This window comes from Acartia tonsa, chromosome 13 (genome assembly GCF_053477335.1).
Source record: "Acartia tonsa isolate MP-2025a chromosome 13, ASM5347733v1, whole genome shotgun sequence".
NCBI lineage: Eukaryota > Metazoa > Arthropoda > Copepoda > Calanoida > Acartiidae > Acartia > Acartia tonsa.
In genome coordinates, this window is record NC_137272.1 from 28,143,189 (window position 1) to 28,159,808 (window position 16,620).

General features: G+C 32.0%; 1 protein-coding gene across 2 annotated transcripts; it reads left to right on the plus strand.

Annotated features, from left to right (window-relative positions):
- Window positions 1–440: 440 nt before the first annotated feature.
- Window positions 441–15,276, plus strand: LOC145304561 (adenylate kinase isoenzyme 1-like). Of its 2 annotated transcripts, none has more exons than XM_080146470.1 (6): window positions 441–516; window positions 2,133–2,244; window positions 3,712–3,827; window positions 12,868–12,974; window positions 13,509–13,665; window positions 14,934–15,276. In XM_080146470.1, the coding sequence occupies exons 1-6, from the start codon at window positions 481–483 to the stop codon at window positions 15,024–15,026; spliced, it is 621 nt and encodes a 206-aa protein (XP_080002596.1). In that variant the 5' UTR covers window positions 441–480; the 3' UTR covers window positions 15,027–15,276. The 2 variants fall into 2 exon arrangements, with proteins under 2 accessions (XP_080002596.1, XP_080002597.1); XM_080146471.1 differs by lacking the exon at window positions 441–516 and adding an exon at window positions 1,266–1,365.
- The last annotated feature ends 1,344 nt before the right edge of the window (window positions 15,277–16,620 follow it).

Genomic DNA, 16,620 nt, shown 5'->3' on the forward strand with positions numbered 1-16,620 from the left:
TATAATGGAATTTTAATGCAGAATTTCATCACTGAGATAGATTTTTTTAAAGCTTCATTAACCTAACTTATTATAGGTTTATCTTATTTTCTATGGTAGAGTGTATGCCCCTAGCATCTAGGGGTTCTATATTCGTTGTGGCGGGGAGAAAAATAGCTTTAAAACATTCCAAGGCTTAAATCTGAAAATAAATAGCCCAAAACAATCACAGGACCTATGTGAACCTAACCTGAATTCGATAATGATTTAGTATTTAGTGAGATCTTTATTCAGACAAAAAAAAAACTTACTACCATTTTATAATTTTGTTAAGATAATGTTCTGATAGTTTTTTTGATATGGCAATTTTTGACATATTGTCCTTGTTAAAGCTAAAACTTGTATATAACACAGGGCATTGTTAAAATTTCTTAAAAGTAAGTAATGTTTGCTATAATTAAAACTGCAACTCATTTAGTTTTACACCAAATTTCTTATAACATGGACCTTCATAGAAATCAAGTTGACTTAACTGAGGTAATTTTTTTGGACAATTTTTAAATCACAATTTTAGGAGATTTTCTTTTTTTCCATTAATTTTTTATATAAACAACAGATAAAAATAGATATATAGACATATAAACATTGCATAAAGCTACAAATGAAAGTGTTTCAAAAACTCTGAAATTAAGATCCATATCTAAAGTAGTGTAAAAGAACGTTTGTACTTTGCATTACTGTTAGAAATTTAAAATAGCAAAACTATGTTTTTAAAATCTTTTCATAAATAGATTATTTTTAAAAACAATTTCTATAATGCTAAAGAATTAGGTACCACCATTGAGATAAAATGTTTTGTTTAAATAATCCTCAGAATTTTTTATTTAAGTTTTATTTTAAATTGGCAAAATTAAGTTGAAGGCATAATGTTGCTTTCTCTTTTACTTTTCCAAATTTCCATGCATTTGAAAAGATAATGAAACAAGGATGACATATTTTACCTTGTTGTAATATGAATCATTATTCCAAAAATAAGAAGAATAGCATTATTATATCATAAAAAGATTTATCAGATAGGTTAAAAATCAAAATAATTTTTTGGTATCAATTATCTATTCATAATCATACCCAATTGTTATAGGAAGCAAAATACCTAAATTAACGGTAAAGACTAACCGTTACGTTCGTACGGACGTACGTATAGAACCTAATTAATTAAAGAAAAGCTTTGCTTTTAAAAAGTTTTTTTTCCTTTTTGTAATCCCACCAATTCTCCTAAAAAGCGTAAAATAGTAAAATTTAGTCGGAGCTTATCTGTGTGGCAGCTAGGATCATATCTGTGCGGCGGCTAGGATGGCGGCTAACAAAAAAGTTGACATGTTAGAGGTACCTAGAGAAAAACAAGGATGACAAATCCAGGCTAGGGGCGAATCCGCTAGTGATACATATAAACTACAAAAGTTAAAGATATGTATCTGAAATTTAAGATTTATATGTTATTTATCCCAAAAGGAACCGTTGAAAAGCAAAATTAGACCTTGAACTGTTAAATAGGATACAGTTTATTAATTTCATACAGCATGATAATACATAGTATAGAAATGCTATATAATTTTTTTTCTCCTGAATTAATATATACATTCATATTAAAAGTAAATACGTTTTAGTTTTCATAAATTTTTAAAATCATTATGAATTTTATCAAGGATGACAACCTGCATAATTAGCAAAAACAAATTGTTGATGGACTAATCGATAAAGTTAGTTATAAGTAAGACATTAACATATACCTAGATAGTAAAAAGTCATGAAACCTTTTTGTATGAAATATGTATTGGTCTTTTATAGAATGACATACAGACCAATGGACACTCATTGATATACAAAATCTTTTTTTTTAAATATAGTCATTTAAAAAAAAAAAACAGCTAAGAAATTCATGTTTGCCCCAAACGGTTTCTTATAGATGAATAGATAAACATTTCATGTTAAGAGTAGCTTAGTCACTAAAAATATTTTGAAATATAAGCTAAAAAGACTTTAATTATTTAATTATGAAATCAATATTGCTAATTTAACATGATTATATCTACTAAAAATAGTTTTTTCTCTATGACTAAATTGTCTTAATTTCACAAGGCATGTAAATTCAGGTAAAGGAGTCTGGAGTGCCCGTTGTGTGGATCCTTGGAGGTCCTGGCAGTGGTAGGGGTACTCAGTGTGAACACCTTCAGCTTAAACATGGTTATGTTCATCTTTCTTCAGGTAAGATATACAGTCAATCAGAATAGTGAAATAAAATGTATTCAACCAATAAAAAGTTAGAATTAAAAAATTTAACCAATAAAATTCCGGAAATTGTAAGGATATTCATTACCCTATAAAGATAAACAGCCAATCAAATTGACCAAATAAAATATATCTTAAACCAATAAAGAGTAAGAGTTAAATAATTTAACCAATAAGAATCCTACAATTTTTTAACTTTTTTTCTGGTAACAGATACAGCCAATGAGAATAACCAAATAAAATGTATTCAACTAATCAAGAGATAGAATTAAATAATTTAACCAATAAGAAAATGTTCTCATTATTCTAGAAAGAGATACAGCCAATCAGATTGATCAAATCAAATGTACCTTAAACATAAAAAAGATTCCTTTAATGTAAAGGTCCTCAGTATTTCTATCTTTCTTCTGATAATTAAATTAGCAAAGAAAATGAGCTAAAAGAGCTTTAGTTAATAAGAAAAATTCAAAAAGACTATTTGAAACCTAAACTTAGGAAATATTAACTAGAAATATCCAACTGCAAACTTTTGGACAAACCAATTTTTGTTTGTTTAACTTTCCTCATAAAAATTAGAATTGTTTTTCAAAGATAAAGAAGTAAGAAATAAATACATTATATTTTTTTGCTTTTAACAACAAAACAAAAATAGAAACTAAGTTTTTTACAAGCTTGCTTTTAACCCTTTGGGGCTCTACAGTGTTATTCCTAACCTATCCTTGGGAATTGCCTGCTCACTCAGAAGGGTTAAGATGAATGTCTAGGAGAGCCAATCTTTTAAAATATACCTGTTTTTTTTTATAAAAATAAATAATTTACCCTTCCCCAAAGTCTTGCAAAAATCCATGCATATTGTTTACAAAATCTGTGTGCAATATTTTTAATCAATTTTTTCACACTTTTTCTAACACTATGAAATTTTAACAACCTATAAAAATTTTGTGCATTGTTTTGAATGAGAAGAGAATATTTTTGAGAGTTACCAAGGATAAGGTATAGGCAACAAGCAAAATAAATCTAAAATGATATTTGGTGATTGAAACGTTTGAACACTCAACTTAATGAGTCAACCAATCAAGACAAAAGTCCCACAGTTGTTAAGTCAACGAGTATAAAAATGTTATTATAAAACTTTGGGGACTAGTGTAATAAACAGTCTATTGTCCCCTCTCTTTTTAACAACATCTTCAGAGATCTAAAGCGATAAGACTATTGCCGATAAATTGATGTACATCCTCAATGATGATGAAAAAAATTACCCCTTTTTAGATTAAAATTAGTGGTTGAAACGTTTGAACACTCAACTTATCAGTCAACCAATCAAAATTCACCAAAGTCGCCTAGTTGTTAAGTCAACGAGCATGAAAACGTTATTATAAAACTTTGGGGACAGGTGAAAAAGGCCTTTCTTTAACAATAACACATTACTACTTTTTCTATCAGGTGACCTGTTGCGCCACGAGGTGATGTCTGGGTCCAAGCGAGGCCTCCAGCTGTACAAACTCATGGAGATGGGGGAGCTCGTACCTGCAGAGATTGTTCTTGATATCCTGGCTGAGGTACACAGATAGATAGATAAATAAATAGATAGACAGATAGATAGATAGATAGATAGATAGATAGATAGATAGATAGATAGATAGATAGATAGATAGATAGATAGATAGATAGATAGATAGATAGATAGATAGATAGATAGATAGATAGATAGATAGATAGATAGATAGATAGATAGATAGATAGATAGATAGATAGATAGATAGTTAAATAGATTAACAGCTAAAAAGATTGGTATAGAATAAATAGACAGTTGAATAAATGGACAGAAAGACATCTAGACAGCTAAAAAGATAGATATTCAGTTTAAAAGATAGATATATAAATAGAGCATATAAATATATAAATAAAAGAATATAAAATAAATTGATCAAGATAAGATTAAAGATATTCTTTTGATATAATATATTTATAGTTTAAAATTTGAAAATTCATCCCACTTAAATTTAATTATGTAATATAAATTTCATTATTCTTAATTCAATATTCAGAGAAAATATTAAAAATTGGAAATATTAGATTAATCTTTTTTCATATTACTATTATATATTATTATTATATATATTACTATTATTAGTTAATGAAATCTTAATCTTCAGACAAATAAACCTTACTACTTAATATAAATATAAATATATATTCTTTACCAACCCAATAATAATTTGTTCCACCCTCTTGAAATTCACTACACCCTCCCCCCATCCAATCTTGTATACCCTCCAAAAATATGAAAACTATTCCCAAAAGAAATTATTTCCTTTGTGTTTTTACGGGGGACTGCCATTTACACATCCAGCAAATTTACAGTGGATGTGTTTTTGCCAGTGCAATGGATGTATTTATGACAAACTGAATTTTTACTGTATAAATGACAGTAAAATCGATTCTCATGCCATAAATACATCCAACACTGGCAAAAATACATCCAATATTTTTATACATATGTCAAAAATACATCTGACACTGGCATTTACACATCCATACTTTTTCAGTTATATGTCATAAATACATCCAACACTGGCATTTATACATCCATAGAAATTTAATTTAAAATAATAAGAAAATAACTTGTATATTATTTGAGTTATAATTTATTTGTCAGGTTTAAATAAAAAGCATTATAAGGATTTAAATTATATATGTTATGTTGTCTTTTTTTATAAGGACATGTTCTTTATGGTATTTTTTTAGTAGCGAAGCTACTCTATAATTAACAATGTCCGTCCGTCTGTCCGTCCGTGATTAATGAATTGGGGGAAGCGTGATTTTCTCGTCTCCTATAAAAGATAGAGAGTTTTTGACAACATTCCCATCATTAAGGAGCACAATTAACAATAAAACATCAATGGCGGTCGGACTGCTTTTTAAAGGGTTTTAGGCTATTTTATATATTTTCCAAATTTTCCCCATATCTTTGGTGTTTATAGTCCGATTTTCGAAATTTTTTTCAGTTAAAGATATCAAAATTAAATTTCCCGTCATTTGAAGAAAACAAAAATGACAGTCAGACTGCCTTTTTGCATGTTTTTGGCTATTTTTATATTTTTCACATTTTCCCCCATATCTTTGGTGTTTATGGTCCGACACTTAAAATCTACTTCTACGTATTCCCATCCACATTTTTTAGTGCTTCGCTACTTATAAACAGTTAATGAATCAACCAGTAAATAAACTATGTACAAAGATGGATAAAGTTTTAAACTAAAGAGTAGATTCTAAATTAAGAGAATTAAGATAGTTTGAATTTATAGAAAAATTGGGGATAGGAGAAAAATATTGGAGGGAGTAATTGGGGAATGGGTGTATTAAGGCTCATTCAAAAAGCACATCAATTTGAATCTAATCAAAATAAGCAAGAATATAGGATAAACTCAATTTAAACAACAGCAATATAGGTCTGATTATTTAAAAGCATAATGTCCATTCAATGAATATTACTCCTTATGTTTAAAATACACTGCAGAGTTATATTTTAATATATTATATATTCTTCTAAACATAATAATTTTTTTTTGTTTTCAAACTATTTATCCCTTTCTTAAACTTTACCCTACCCAAATCTCACAACCCTATTTTAGAATTTTTCTAGAAAATTTACAAGGCTTAGTTATATCTACAACATTTTAATTAAGATTTATTGTATCAAATGTTTATATTTTATTTATTGAAACAATGAAATCTGTTATTTCATCTTTAGTTATTTAACTGAATTATAATTTAATGAAACTAAGAACTTATAATGTAGTAAAGCATAACTTGATAAATTTAAATTTTAAAATGCTTTAAGCTAAACCTAATAAAGAACAATACTTCAATATAGCTCAAAGTTGTTCATCTTGTTGTTATAACTAAAAAGGAAAGAAGGGTGTACAAATGTATTGATGTTTTGTAGGGAGCATCTTGAGAAAAAGGGAAGTATGTAGGGTGGAGAGTAACTAAAATAGGGCAAAAATTAAAAACCTATACATGCTGTACAAAACCTAATTAATTGTAAATAAATATTCTTATAAATTAATCTAGATGTATATTTGCCAGTGTTGGATGTATTTATGACATATAATTGAAAAAGTATGGATGTGTAAATGCCAGTGTCAGATGTATTTTTGACATATGTATTAAAATATTGGATGTATTTTTGCCAGTGTTGGATGTATTTATGGCACGAGAAAAAGGAAGAAAACATTTTGCCAAAAATACATCAACTGTAAATTTGCTGGATGTGTAAGTGCTATAGCCCCGTTTTTACATCCTTGTTTTACATTCTTTTTGAGATAAAAATGTTAAAACTCATTGCTAACAGCTTTCAGGAATTAAAAGAATTTTTTTCTGTAATTTAGCATCTTATTTGGCCATTTTCCTCTAACTGATATTGGACCACATTTTTGACAAAGCATGTTTTTTAAAATTCTTATTTAGTTTAGGTTAGGTTTAGTAAGGGATTTAGATCGCCACTGGATGTAAAAACAAAATTTGAAAATAAGAAGTATTTTTTTAGTAGCAAGATCACTCAATGATTCACTTCCTTCCAACCGTTAGACCAAAACGCAATAGATGATCGAAATTTTATTTCAGAAATTCAAGATGAACGGTAATTTTTTTATGAAGATATATTCTTAGGAAGACTATTTACTATTTTTTCCTTCTCAGGGTTTTATTAAAGTGCCTAGTCGAGACCCTCCCCCTCATTTTCAAAATTTGAAATAGTGGGTGAGTTTTCTGGCGTTAATTGTTACCCTAGGCTAGGTTAGGTTAGTTCATATTAGGTACATGATAGACCCGTAGGGTAAGGGACACCCGGAAGGGTAAGACATTTCAGAAATAAGGGAAGAGGGTTAGCACTTTTTGGAAAACAACCCCCTTCTCCACTTTCCTTTAGATTACAGAACTGCCTGATGTTAGGGGAGAAGCCATTAGTTGTATAAAATATAAATGTACTGTGGAAAGAATTTATCAATATCTGTTAGGATGCACTAATATTACAGTTAGGAGTATGAAACCAACCTTACCTATACTACTAGCAAGAATTTATCAATATCTGTTAGGTTGCACTACTATTACAGTTAGGAGTATGAAACCAACCTTATACTACTAGAAATGTAATCCTTTATCCGTTTCGTCTTCCCTGAAATAAAATCTGAAATTTCCTGGCACACTTAGCATCCCTATCTCATATGTACTAATAAATATATAATATAAAGATGGTCAATCTGGCCCCATAATTCGTCATTCCTAATGAGGGATTTCTAGTAGACGAATATATTACTGTTACTGCAAACTTAGATGCACCTTTACTGATGGTAGGTTAATTCAGGATCCGATTTTGTACAGTACATGTTTTTGTTCATTTTGTGTACAAACAATTAGATTCCCTAATACAGATATACGGCACCATCCCAGTTGAGGAGTGAGATTCTACCCCATACGAAAAAATAAACCCCCCCCCCCCGCCATCTGTCAAAATAAACCCCCCCCCCCCGGCATCATTTGATTTTGTACCCCATCTTAAATTTTGGTCCCTGTAATTTTCAATGTTTAAAACAAAGCTTGGTGGTAATAAACTATGAGTTATAGGGGTAAAATATTACATATGGGGTAAGTATATAAAATATGGGGAACAAAAATCACACATGGAGGTCCAAAAATTAATATGGGGTCATTTTTTCATGATGGGGTAGCTTCAAGTGCTTATATCTGGAGAACCGTAAGAGATAGAGGCCTAGTTGCTTGACTGTGGTAACTCAGATTTACATAAGGAAGCCATTTGTGCACATGGGGGACCAAAACATGATATGGGGTATTTTTTTCATGATGGGGGTAGTTTCAAGTGCTTATATCTGGAGAACAGTAAGAGATAGAGGCCTAGTTGCTTGACTGTGGTAACTCAGATTTACATAAGAAAGCCATTTATGCACATGGGGTGTCAAAATTTGAGATGGGGTATTTTTTTCATGATGGGGTGTCAAAATTTGATATGGGGTATTTTTTTCATGATGGGGTAGGTTTGAGTGCTTATATCTGGTGAACCGTAAGAGATAGAGGCCTAGTTGCTTGACTGTGGTAACTCAGATTTAAATAAGGAAGCCATTTATGCACATGGGGGACCAAAATATGATATGGGGTATTTTTTTCATGATGGGGGTAGTTTCAAGTGCTTATATCTTGAGAACCGTAAGAGATAGAGGCCTAGTTGCTTGACTGTGGTAACTCAGATTTACACAAGGAAGCCATTTATGCACATGGGGGACCAAAACATGATATGGGGTATTTTTTTCATGATGGGGGTAGTTTCAAGTGCTTATATCTTGAGAACCGTAAGAGATAGAGGCCTAGTTGCTTGACTGTGGTAACTCAGATTTACATAAGGAAGCCATTTGTGCACATGGGGGACCAAAACATGATATGGGGTATTTTTTTCATGATGGGGGTAGTTTCAAGTGCTTATATCTGGAGAACTGTAAGAGATAGAGGCCTAGTTGCTTGACTGTGGTAACTCAGATTTACATAAGGAAGCCATTTATGAACATGGGGGACCAAAATATGATATGGGGTATTTTTTTCATGATGGGGGTAGTTTCAAGTGCTTATATCTGGAGAACAGTAAGAGATAGAGGCCTAGTTGCTTGACTGTGGTAACTCAGATTTACATAAGGAAGCCATTTATGCACATGGGTGACCAAAATTTGATATGGGGTATTTTTTTCATGATGGGGGTACTTACAAGTGCTTATATCTGGAGAACCGTAAGAGATAGAGGCCTAGTTGCTTGACTGTGGTAACTCAGATTAAAGTAAGGAAGCCATTTATGCACATGGGGGTACATAAATTAATATGGGGGTCATTTTTCTATGATGGTGGGTAAAAATTGAATATAGGGGCCAATTTTTTATGATGGGGTTGGGGGTTGAAATTAGGTTAGGTTAGGTGAAGTTAGGTTAGGTTAGGTTAGGTTAAATTGGGTTAGGTTAGGTTAATATGGGTTAGGTTAGGTTAAGATGGGTTAGGTTAGGTTAAAATGGGTTAGGTTAGGTTAAGTTTGTTAGGTTAGGTTAAGATGGGTTAGGTTAGATTAAAATGGGTTAGATTAGGTTTAGTTGGTTCATGTTAGTTTAAAATTGGTTAGATTAAGTTAGGTTAGTTTAAGATTGAGTAGCCCTGCAGAGTTAGGGTCTCCTGCACAGGTTAGGTAATATTGAGGAGCCCTGCAAGGTTAGGGCCCCCGGGGGGGCCTAACCTTGCAGGGCTCCTCAATATTACCTAACCTAACTTAACCTAATTCCCTCTCCACCATAACAAATGGCCCCTATATTCAATTTTTACCCACCATCATGAAAAAAAACAACCCCATCAAATTTTGGTACCCTATGTTCATGAAGGGATTAGGAAATATTGAGTAGCCTTGCAGAGTTAGGGTCTCCTGCACAGGTTAGGTAATATTGAGGAGCCCTGCAAGGTTAGGGCCCCCGGGGGGCCCTAACCTTGCAGGGCTCCTCAATATTACCTAACCTAACTTAACCTAATTCCCTCTCCACCATAACAAATGGCCCCTATTTTCAATTTTTACCCACCATCATGAATGGCTTCCTTATGTAAATCTGAGTTACCACAGTCAAGCAACTAGGCCTCTATCTCTTACCGTTCTCCAGATATAAGCACTTGAAACTACACCCATCATGAAAAAATACCCCATATCAAATTTTGGTCCCCCATGTACATAAATGGCTTCCTTATGTAAATCTGAGTTACCACAGTCAAGCAACTAGGCCTCTATCTCTTACGGTTCTCCAGATATAAGCACTTGAAACTACCCCCATCATGAAAAAAATACCCCATATCATATTTTGGTCCCCCATGTTCATAAATGGCTTCCTTATGTAAATCTGAGTTACCACAGTCAAGCAACTAGGCCTCTATCTCTTACGGTTCTCCAGATATAAGCACTTGAAACTACCCCCATCATGAAAAAAATACCCCATATCATATTTTGGTCCCCCATGTGCATAAATGGCTTCCTTATGTAAATCTGAGTTACCACAGTCAAGCAACTAGGCCTCTATCTCTTACGGTTCTCCAGATATAAGCACTTGAAACTACCCCCATCATGAAAAAAATACCCCATATCATATTTTGGTCCCCCATGTGCATAAATGGCTTCCTTATTTAAATCTGAGTTACCACAGTCAAGCAACTAGGCCTCTATCTCTTACGGTTCTCCAGATATAAGCACTTGAAACTACCCCCATCATGAAAAAAATACCCCATATCATGTTTTGGTCCCCCATGTGCACAAATGGCTTCCTTATGTAAATCTGAGTTACCACAGTCAAGCAACTAGGCCTCTATCTCTTACGGTTCTCCAGATATAAGCACTTGAAACTACCCCCATCATGAAAAAATGACCCCATATTAATTTTTTGACCACCATGTGTGAGTTTTAACCCCTTGCTTCAATTTTAATATCATAGCATTGTTTGCTACCCCATCTGTGTTTTTCAACCAATCATCATGTTTGTTGACATCCAGAAAAATGTATATTATGTAGTTCAATAATCTGCCACTAGATGTTCCTATTTCAAACAAACTATTGTTTTTTTTCTTCAATGGAGCCAAATTTTTATCTTAAAATATTAGGTAAAGTAAAGTATTAGAATATGTTGGTGATTTAGTATAAAAAAAGTCTTAAAAGAGAAATAAAAAAAATAAATAGAGGCATTTTCAAATTTTATTCAAAATATAGGAAAATATAGAAGAGTGAAAGGCATAGCTTCACTACAGTGGAGTATGGTAGCTTATGCTACCCTAATATAAATTCTTTCGCGCGAGGCTCACCTCGCAAACCCCTCCAGACTCTCCCCTTCCCCCTACCCAGATTTTATTTCCCCTTCTGCCAATCATTCCCCCATCTGTCAAATCAGACCCCACCTTCCAATCCTGGCCCCATGTTCCTATTTAGACCCCATCCTTCATTTTTGTCCCCTGTTCAATAATTTATCCCTTCTCTGACATTATTTTGTTTCTCTTGGAGAGGTACAAAATATGAAGATGGGGATAAATTAACATGATGGGGACAAAATCATAAGATGGGGTAAAAATTTCATGATGCCGGGGGGGGGGGGTTTAATTTGATAGATGGCGGGGGGGGGGGGTTTATTTTTTCAGATGGGGTAGAATCTCACTCCTCAACTGGGAACTTGCCCAGATATACATTACACATTTGGAAATAGTATTAGCCCTTGTACTTTTAAAACTTGCTCACACTTTCGGTCTACTCGGTGTTTGTTATCGTACATTACTGAGTAAATTAGCTAGTACGTTGAAAAATATACAAGAGCCAAGTTTACAAAAGACAAAGTTCAACCTCTGGAAATTTTAGGCCGACCAATTTGTATTTGTGGGTTGTACTTGTTTAGGTTGACCTACAGAAAAAGTCGGTCGACCTTTAAAAGTTATTTGTGAACTGGGCATAGGAATAATACAATGGAAGAAAATTTAAAGTACCCCTTCTTTAAATTAAAGATAATGGTTGAAAATTTGGATACGAATAGATTGGAACCAATCAATCTCAATTTAATTAAAGAACCCAAAGTTTTCAAGCAAACGAATAAGATAATGTTATTATAAAACTTTGGGTGCTTGTGTAATTTATAGTCCAATGTCGCATCCCTTCCTGAATACATTGAAGATTTATTGTTAACAGCTTTTAGGAATTAGAAAAATTTTCACTGTAATTTAACATTTCATTCTTAGTACATACAAGGATAAAAACATCCATTAAAGCGAAGCATAAGGAAACCTGCAGGAAATACAGCGCTCTAACTGCTGAAAGACTACCACAATTAGACCCAATGCCCCAAATTTTGAATATCACAAAACCTTAAATGTTTCTATATCAAACTATTGACTTATCCTCAATAGGTATATTCTCTCACCGCTAAATGATATGGTTCTTATCAATGAAGCTTATAAAAGGTCCTTTTAAGGTTTATAACTACAACTTTTTAAAACTACAATATAAAGTGAGGGTCGACTTCCCCCTCAACATTAAGTGCCCCTTAGAGGTTTTATGGGCGAAGCCGCTAATTTCAAATATTTCAACTTTTTAAATCAACATGAGTGAAAAAGCTTAAAATTTATGAAGTCTTTAATATAAAGAACATCTATTAGAAACCTTAAATCTGGTTTTATTTTTTGTAAACTGTTGGATAATGGTGATGTTTTTTCTCTTAAATTTAACATTTCATTCTGGGAATTAAATAATTAATCTTTATAACTCTTGTAACTAATCTAATATTGAAAGTGAAATAGCACAAAAATAAACAAAAAATAGAATGTAATGATAGACAGTTTTCCGCAGATATTGAAATAAAATATAAAAAGGTTAATTCTAATTTTGTTGGCCCCTATGGTAGTCTTGTTTTCATTGTTTTTATTTTGTTATTTGTGGAAAATTGTCTTTAATAAGTTGCCATGTATGGCTTAGAACTGGTTCGAATCCAGCGGATATTAATCGGTTTGGAATAAGAATCACAATTTTTTAATTTTTAGGCAATGGCCGCCAAGGTGAAGGGAGCCAGCGGATTCCTGATTGATGGTTATCCTGCGGATATGGAGGAAGCTATCAAGTTTGAGAAACACATTGTTCCCGTCACCAGGTTAGGATTGATTAATTTGTCAACAAAATATGTGTGGCCGTTTCTCTTAAAGTCATTAGTTGAGCAGAGAACACCCTCCCTGTATTTAAAATAACACGGGTGTGGAGTATTTTAGTTTGTTTGTTTATTTCTGTAGGTGAGGATACCTTTTATTTGGTAACAAGAGTAAAGGTCCAGTAGAGTTAGGCTCCATTCGGCCGCTTGGGTCTTAAAACTATAAAATAAACTAAAACCTCTTTTCCAAAAACATTTAGGGCGGAGGGTTAGTCAGACTCAATTTAGTTTAGGGGGGTCATAACTCAGTAGTATTGCATGATGGAGAGAGTTCAAGTCTTCATGTGGCAACTAAAATTTCTCAGTAGCAATTTATTCACGCAACTTCCATTTTGTGATGTAAGAAAGTAAAAAATTGACTAGTTTATCTGTACAATCCACATCCCAAGAATAGAACATTAGATTTCAATAATGGATTGGAAACCAGTTCTAAAAGCTGCGGCCACCAATTCGCCATCTTCTAATTATCTGTGCATCTAGAATTGTGTACCTGGACCTTCCATCCGAGGTGATGATGAAGAGACTTGTCTCCAGGGCAAACTTTGACGACAAGAAGGACTCCATTATCAAGAGGATTGAGAACTTCGAGAAGAAGACCCTCCCCGTCATCGAGAAGTATTGCCATAAAGTTGTTAAGGTAAAGTGTTTTTTTTTATACTGTAGACTTTAACCATAATTGTATATAAATATGTATCACTAGCAGCTACGCCCATAGAGGCCTCGCGGAGCACTTGAAATGAAGGAAAATGACCCCTCCCTCTTATATTTTCAATTTTGGTTTTAAAAATAAAAAGATAGTACCCTCCCAAAAAAAACTTCTACGGAACTTAGCGGTTATTACATGGATATTGTTACAGGGGAATTTTGTTGTCAATTTAGGTTGTTATTAGAGTCCTATGACATTAATACATTCTACCATGATCAGGGAGGGGATGGGGGTAAAATTGTAAGCAGAGGGGGGGGGGGTATCGTTTTATTTGCCAGCTTTAAGAAACAGCTGTAATCAGGGAATGCGAGAACATCTCAAAATATCCTTATTTTCTATTTCAAATTACCGGAATTCTAAACAAACATTTTAAAGCAAACTGACGCATTTAAGCAATAATTTTATTATCTGTTTAACATTTTGACCTCTAAACGTACTTATTAGTTGAAGTAAATTCTGTAATAAAAAGTATTTATGCAATTAAATAGATAACACAAAATGATTGAACAATGTCAAAAACCCAAAAGTAAATAAATTTGAAGATTTTTTACTAAACATACAAATAAGTGATAAACTTTAAAGAGACAGCATATAATTTTTAAAAATCTGATAGATAATTTAATTTTCAAATAAGCAAAGCAACATCATAAGTTTTTTTTTTGGAGTCAAAAGTTGAATATCATAAAGGGGGTTAAATATTTTATATATGAGACAATCTTTGAAAATTCTGGACCTTAAACAGATGTATAACTCACATAGGAAATTTCACTAAAACTAAATGTGAACCACAAAAAAAACTTCTTAGTGAGGTTAGGTTAGTTAAGTAAACGTTTGCAGAGAACCACTTGGTTAAAGCTCCTTGCAGTGGATAGAAATCAGTGGTTTTAACACCCCCCCCCCCTTAAAATCAAAATTGGGAAGGCAACTCACTCCCAATTGGTTTACATCCCACTTGTAAATTGCTGTGCATGCCCCTGAGCAAGGAATGCTCTTTTTACAAAGTTAAATCTTTATTTAATTATACATAATGCTCCCTTTCAAAATACCTCTTTTCTCAAAAATATATTAATTTGTGTTTTTGGTCATTACATTTTTTATTTGGTCAATCAATGATGATCTATTTTTCTGCTTTGTTAACTTTTTATCTCATTTTAACTTTTAACAGTCTAAAAGATAAATTATTACTTTAATATTTTTAGATTGACGCCAATAGATCTGCCCAAGAAATCTTCCCTGACATGCTGAGCAGTCTCCAGGGTGAACTTTCATCTGGAGGCAGAGCTGTTCTTTAAACTTGTCGCTATACCCAACTTTAAACCTGGAGAGCTGTTATCAGAACTTACATCTTTGAAAAATGTTTACGATTATCATATCATTTACGCTGTAATAAGTTGAAATTTTATTTTCAAATTATTACAGTTCATTATTTTAACTAAGTAAATTATATTTCCGTATTTTATCTATGTAATTAGCTATTTATTAAATCAAATTGTAAAGTTCCATGTATTGTTATTTATTTAAAAATATATTATTTAGCAAAAACTAATTTTCTTTATAAAAATTCATGATGTTGAATTTCTTTTTTTTCTGAATAAGAAGTTTCATAATATGGAACCTCATTATGTTAATTAATTCCTGTAAGAAATGATTTAGAATATTTAACTCAGCAAAAAATATTTTTCATAACTCTAAAGTTCCATACATAATCTTTTAAATAGTTTTGAAGAAGGTTTTTAAAAGTTTTGATTTTAAATCAATTATATGGACTCAAATTCAAATAATTAAATAAAAAATTTAGATTTATATGCAATAAGTCATTTAGTGTGTGAATATTAAAATATTCATTAAAAATTTGGTGTTTGTGCAGCCTAGCCAGCACAGAAAACCCTGCCAGTGCCAAACCCCCTTTTAATTTTGAAATAAATGGAAAAAGAGAGTAAAGTAATTTTTAACCCTAAAGAACCTATGTCAGGGATGTCCTGACACAGAGTGGCCTTCCTGTACCCAATATGACTTAACCTAATCTAGCCTGAGGTAAATCATGAATACATGAAAAACTAATGCCCTAACTTCTTAAATTTAATGTATGATGAAATAGGGAAGAAAAGTTTTTTAGCACAGCCAAAAATTCTTAAAGGGACTGTGCATAAAAAAATTTCTCATCAGCTTATCGAACCTTAACATATTCTCATTCATATAATCTCAAAGAAGGGGCAAAACGGGCTCTTGCTTCTTTAAAAAACGCCTTTTCTGCTGATTTTTACTATATCCAAGATTAGGGGAAAAAATTTCTGAGTATATAAATGTGCAGTTAATTTTCTCTTTTTCCTTCCATAGCTAAAACTAAACTTTTTGGCATAGTTCTCTCTTTTTCCTAATGGTTAAGCTGACTTTTAACATAATCCTTGATTTAAACCAATGTATAGTTACTTAGAAATTTAGAAAATTAGCAATATTTTTTTAATATCAAATACAATAACAGAGCAAAAAAAAAGGTTTTCTTATGAGTATCCAAGTAACTTCAGTTAACCCATTTTTCACCCACCTTTAATTACAAAGAAGGTGTATCAACTTTTTCACTTTTTATTTAAGATAGCTAGCCGGTTCTTTTAGTAAGTAGTAGATGTAAAATTTTTCATAGAATTCAGATATGTAATCGTTTTTTTTTGTAGACCTCTTATTTTTTTAAGTAATTTAAGTTTTTTTAAAAAATAATTAAGTCGGTTTTAAGGTACTAAAACGAAACAAAATAAAAGAAGAAAATGGCCAGTATGAACAAAAATAGTAAGATCTTTAATTTGACACCTTACTTTTAAAATTATGTTGAGTAATTATTGAAAAAATCAATTTTTTTAACCTCGGTTTAATCAAAACTTTGAAGTAAAT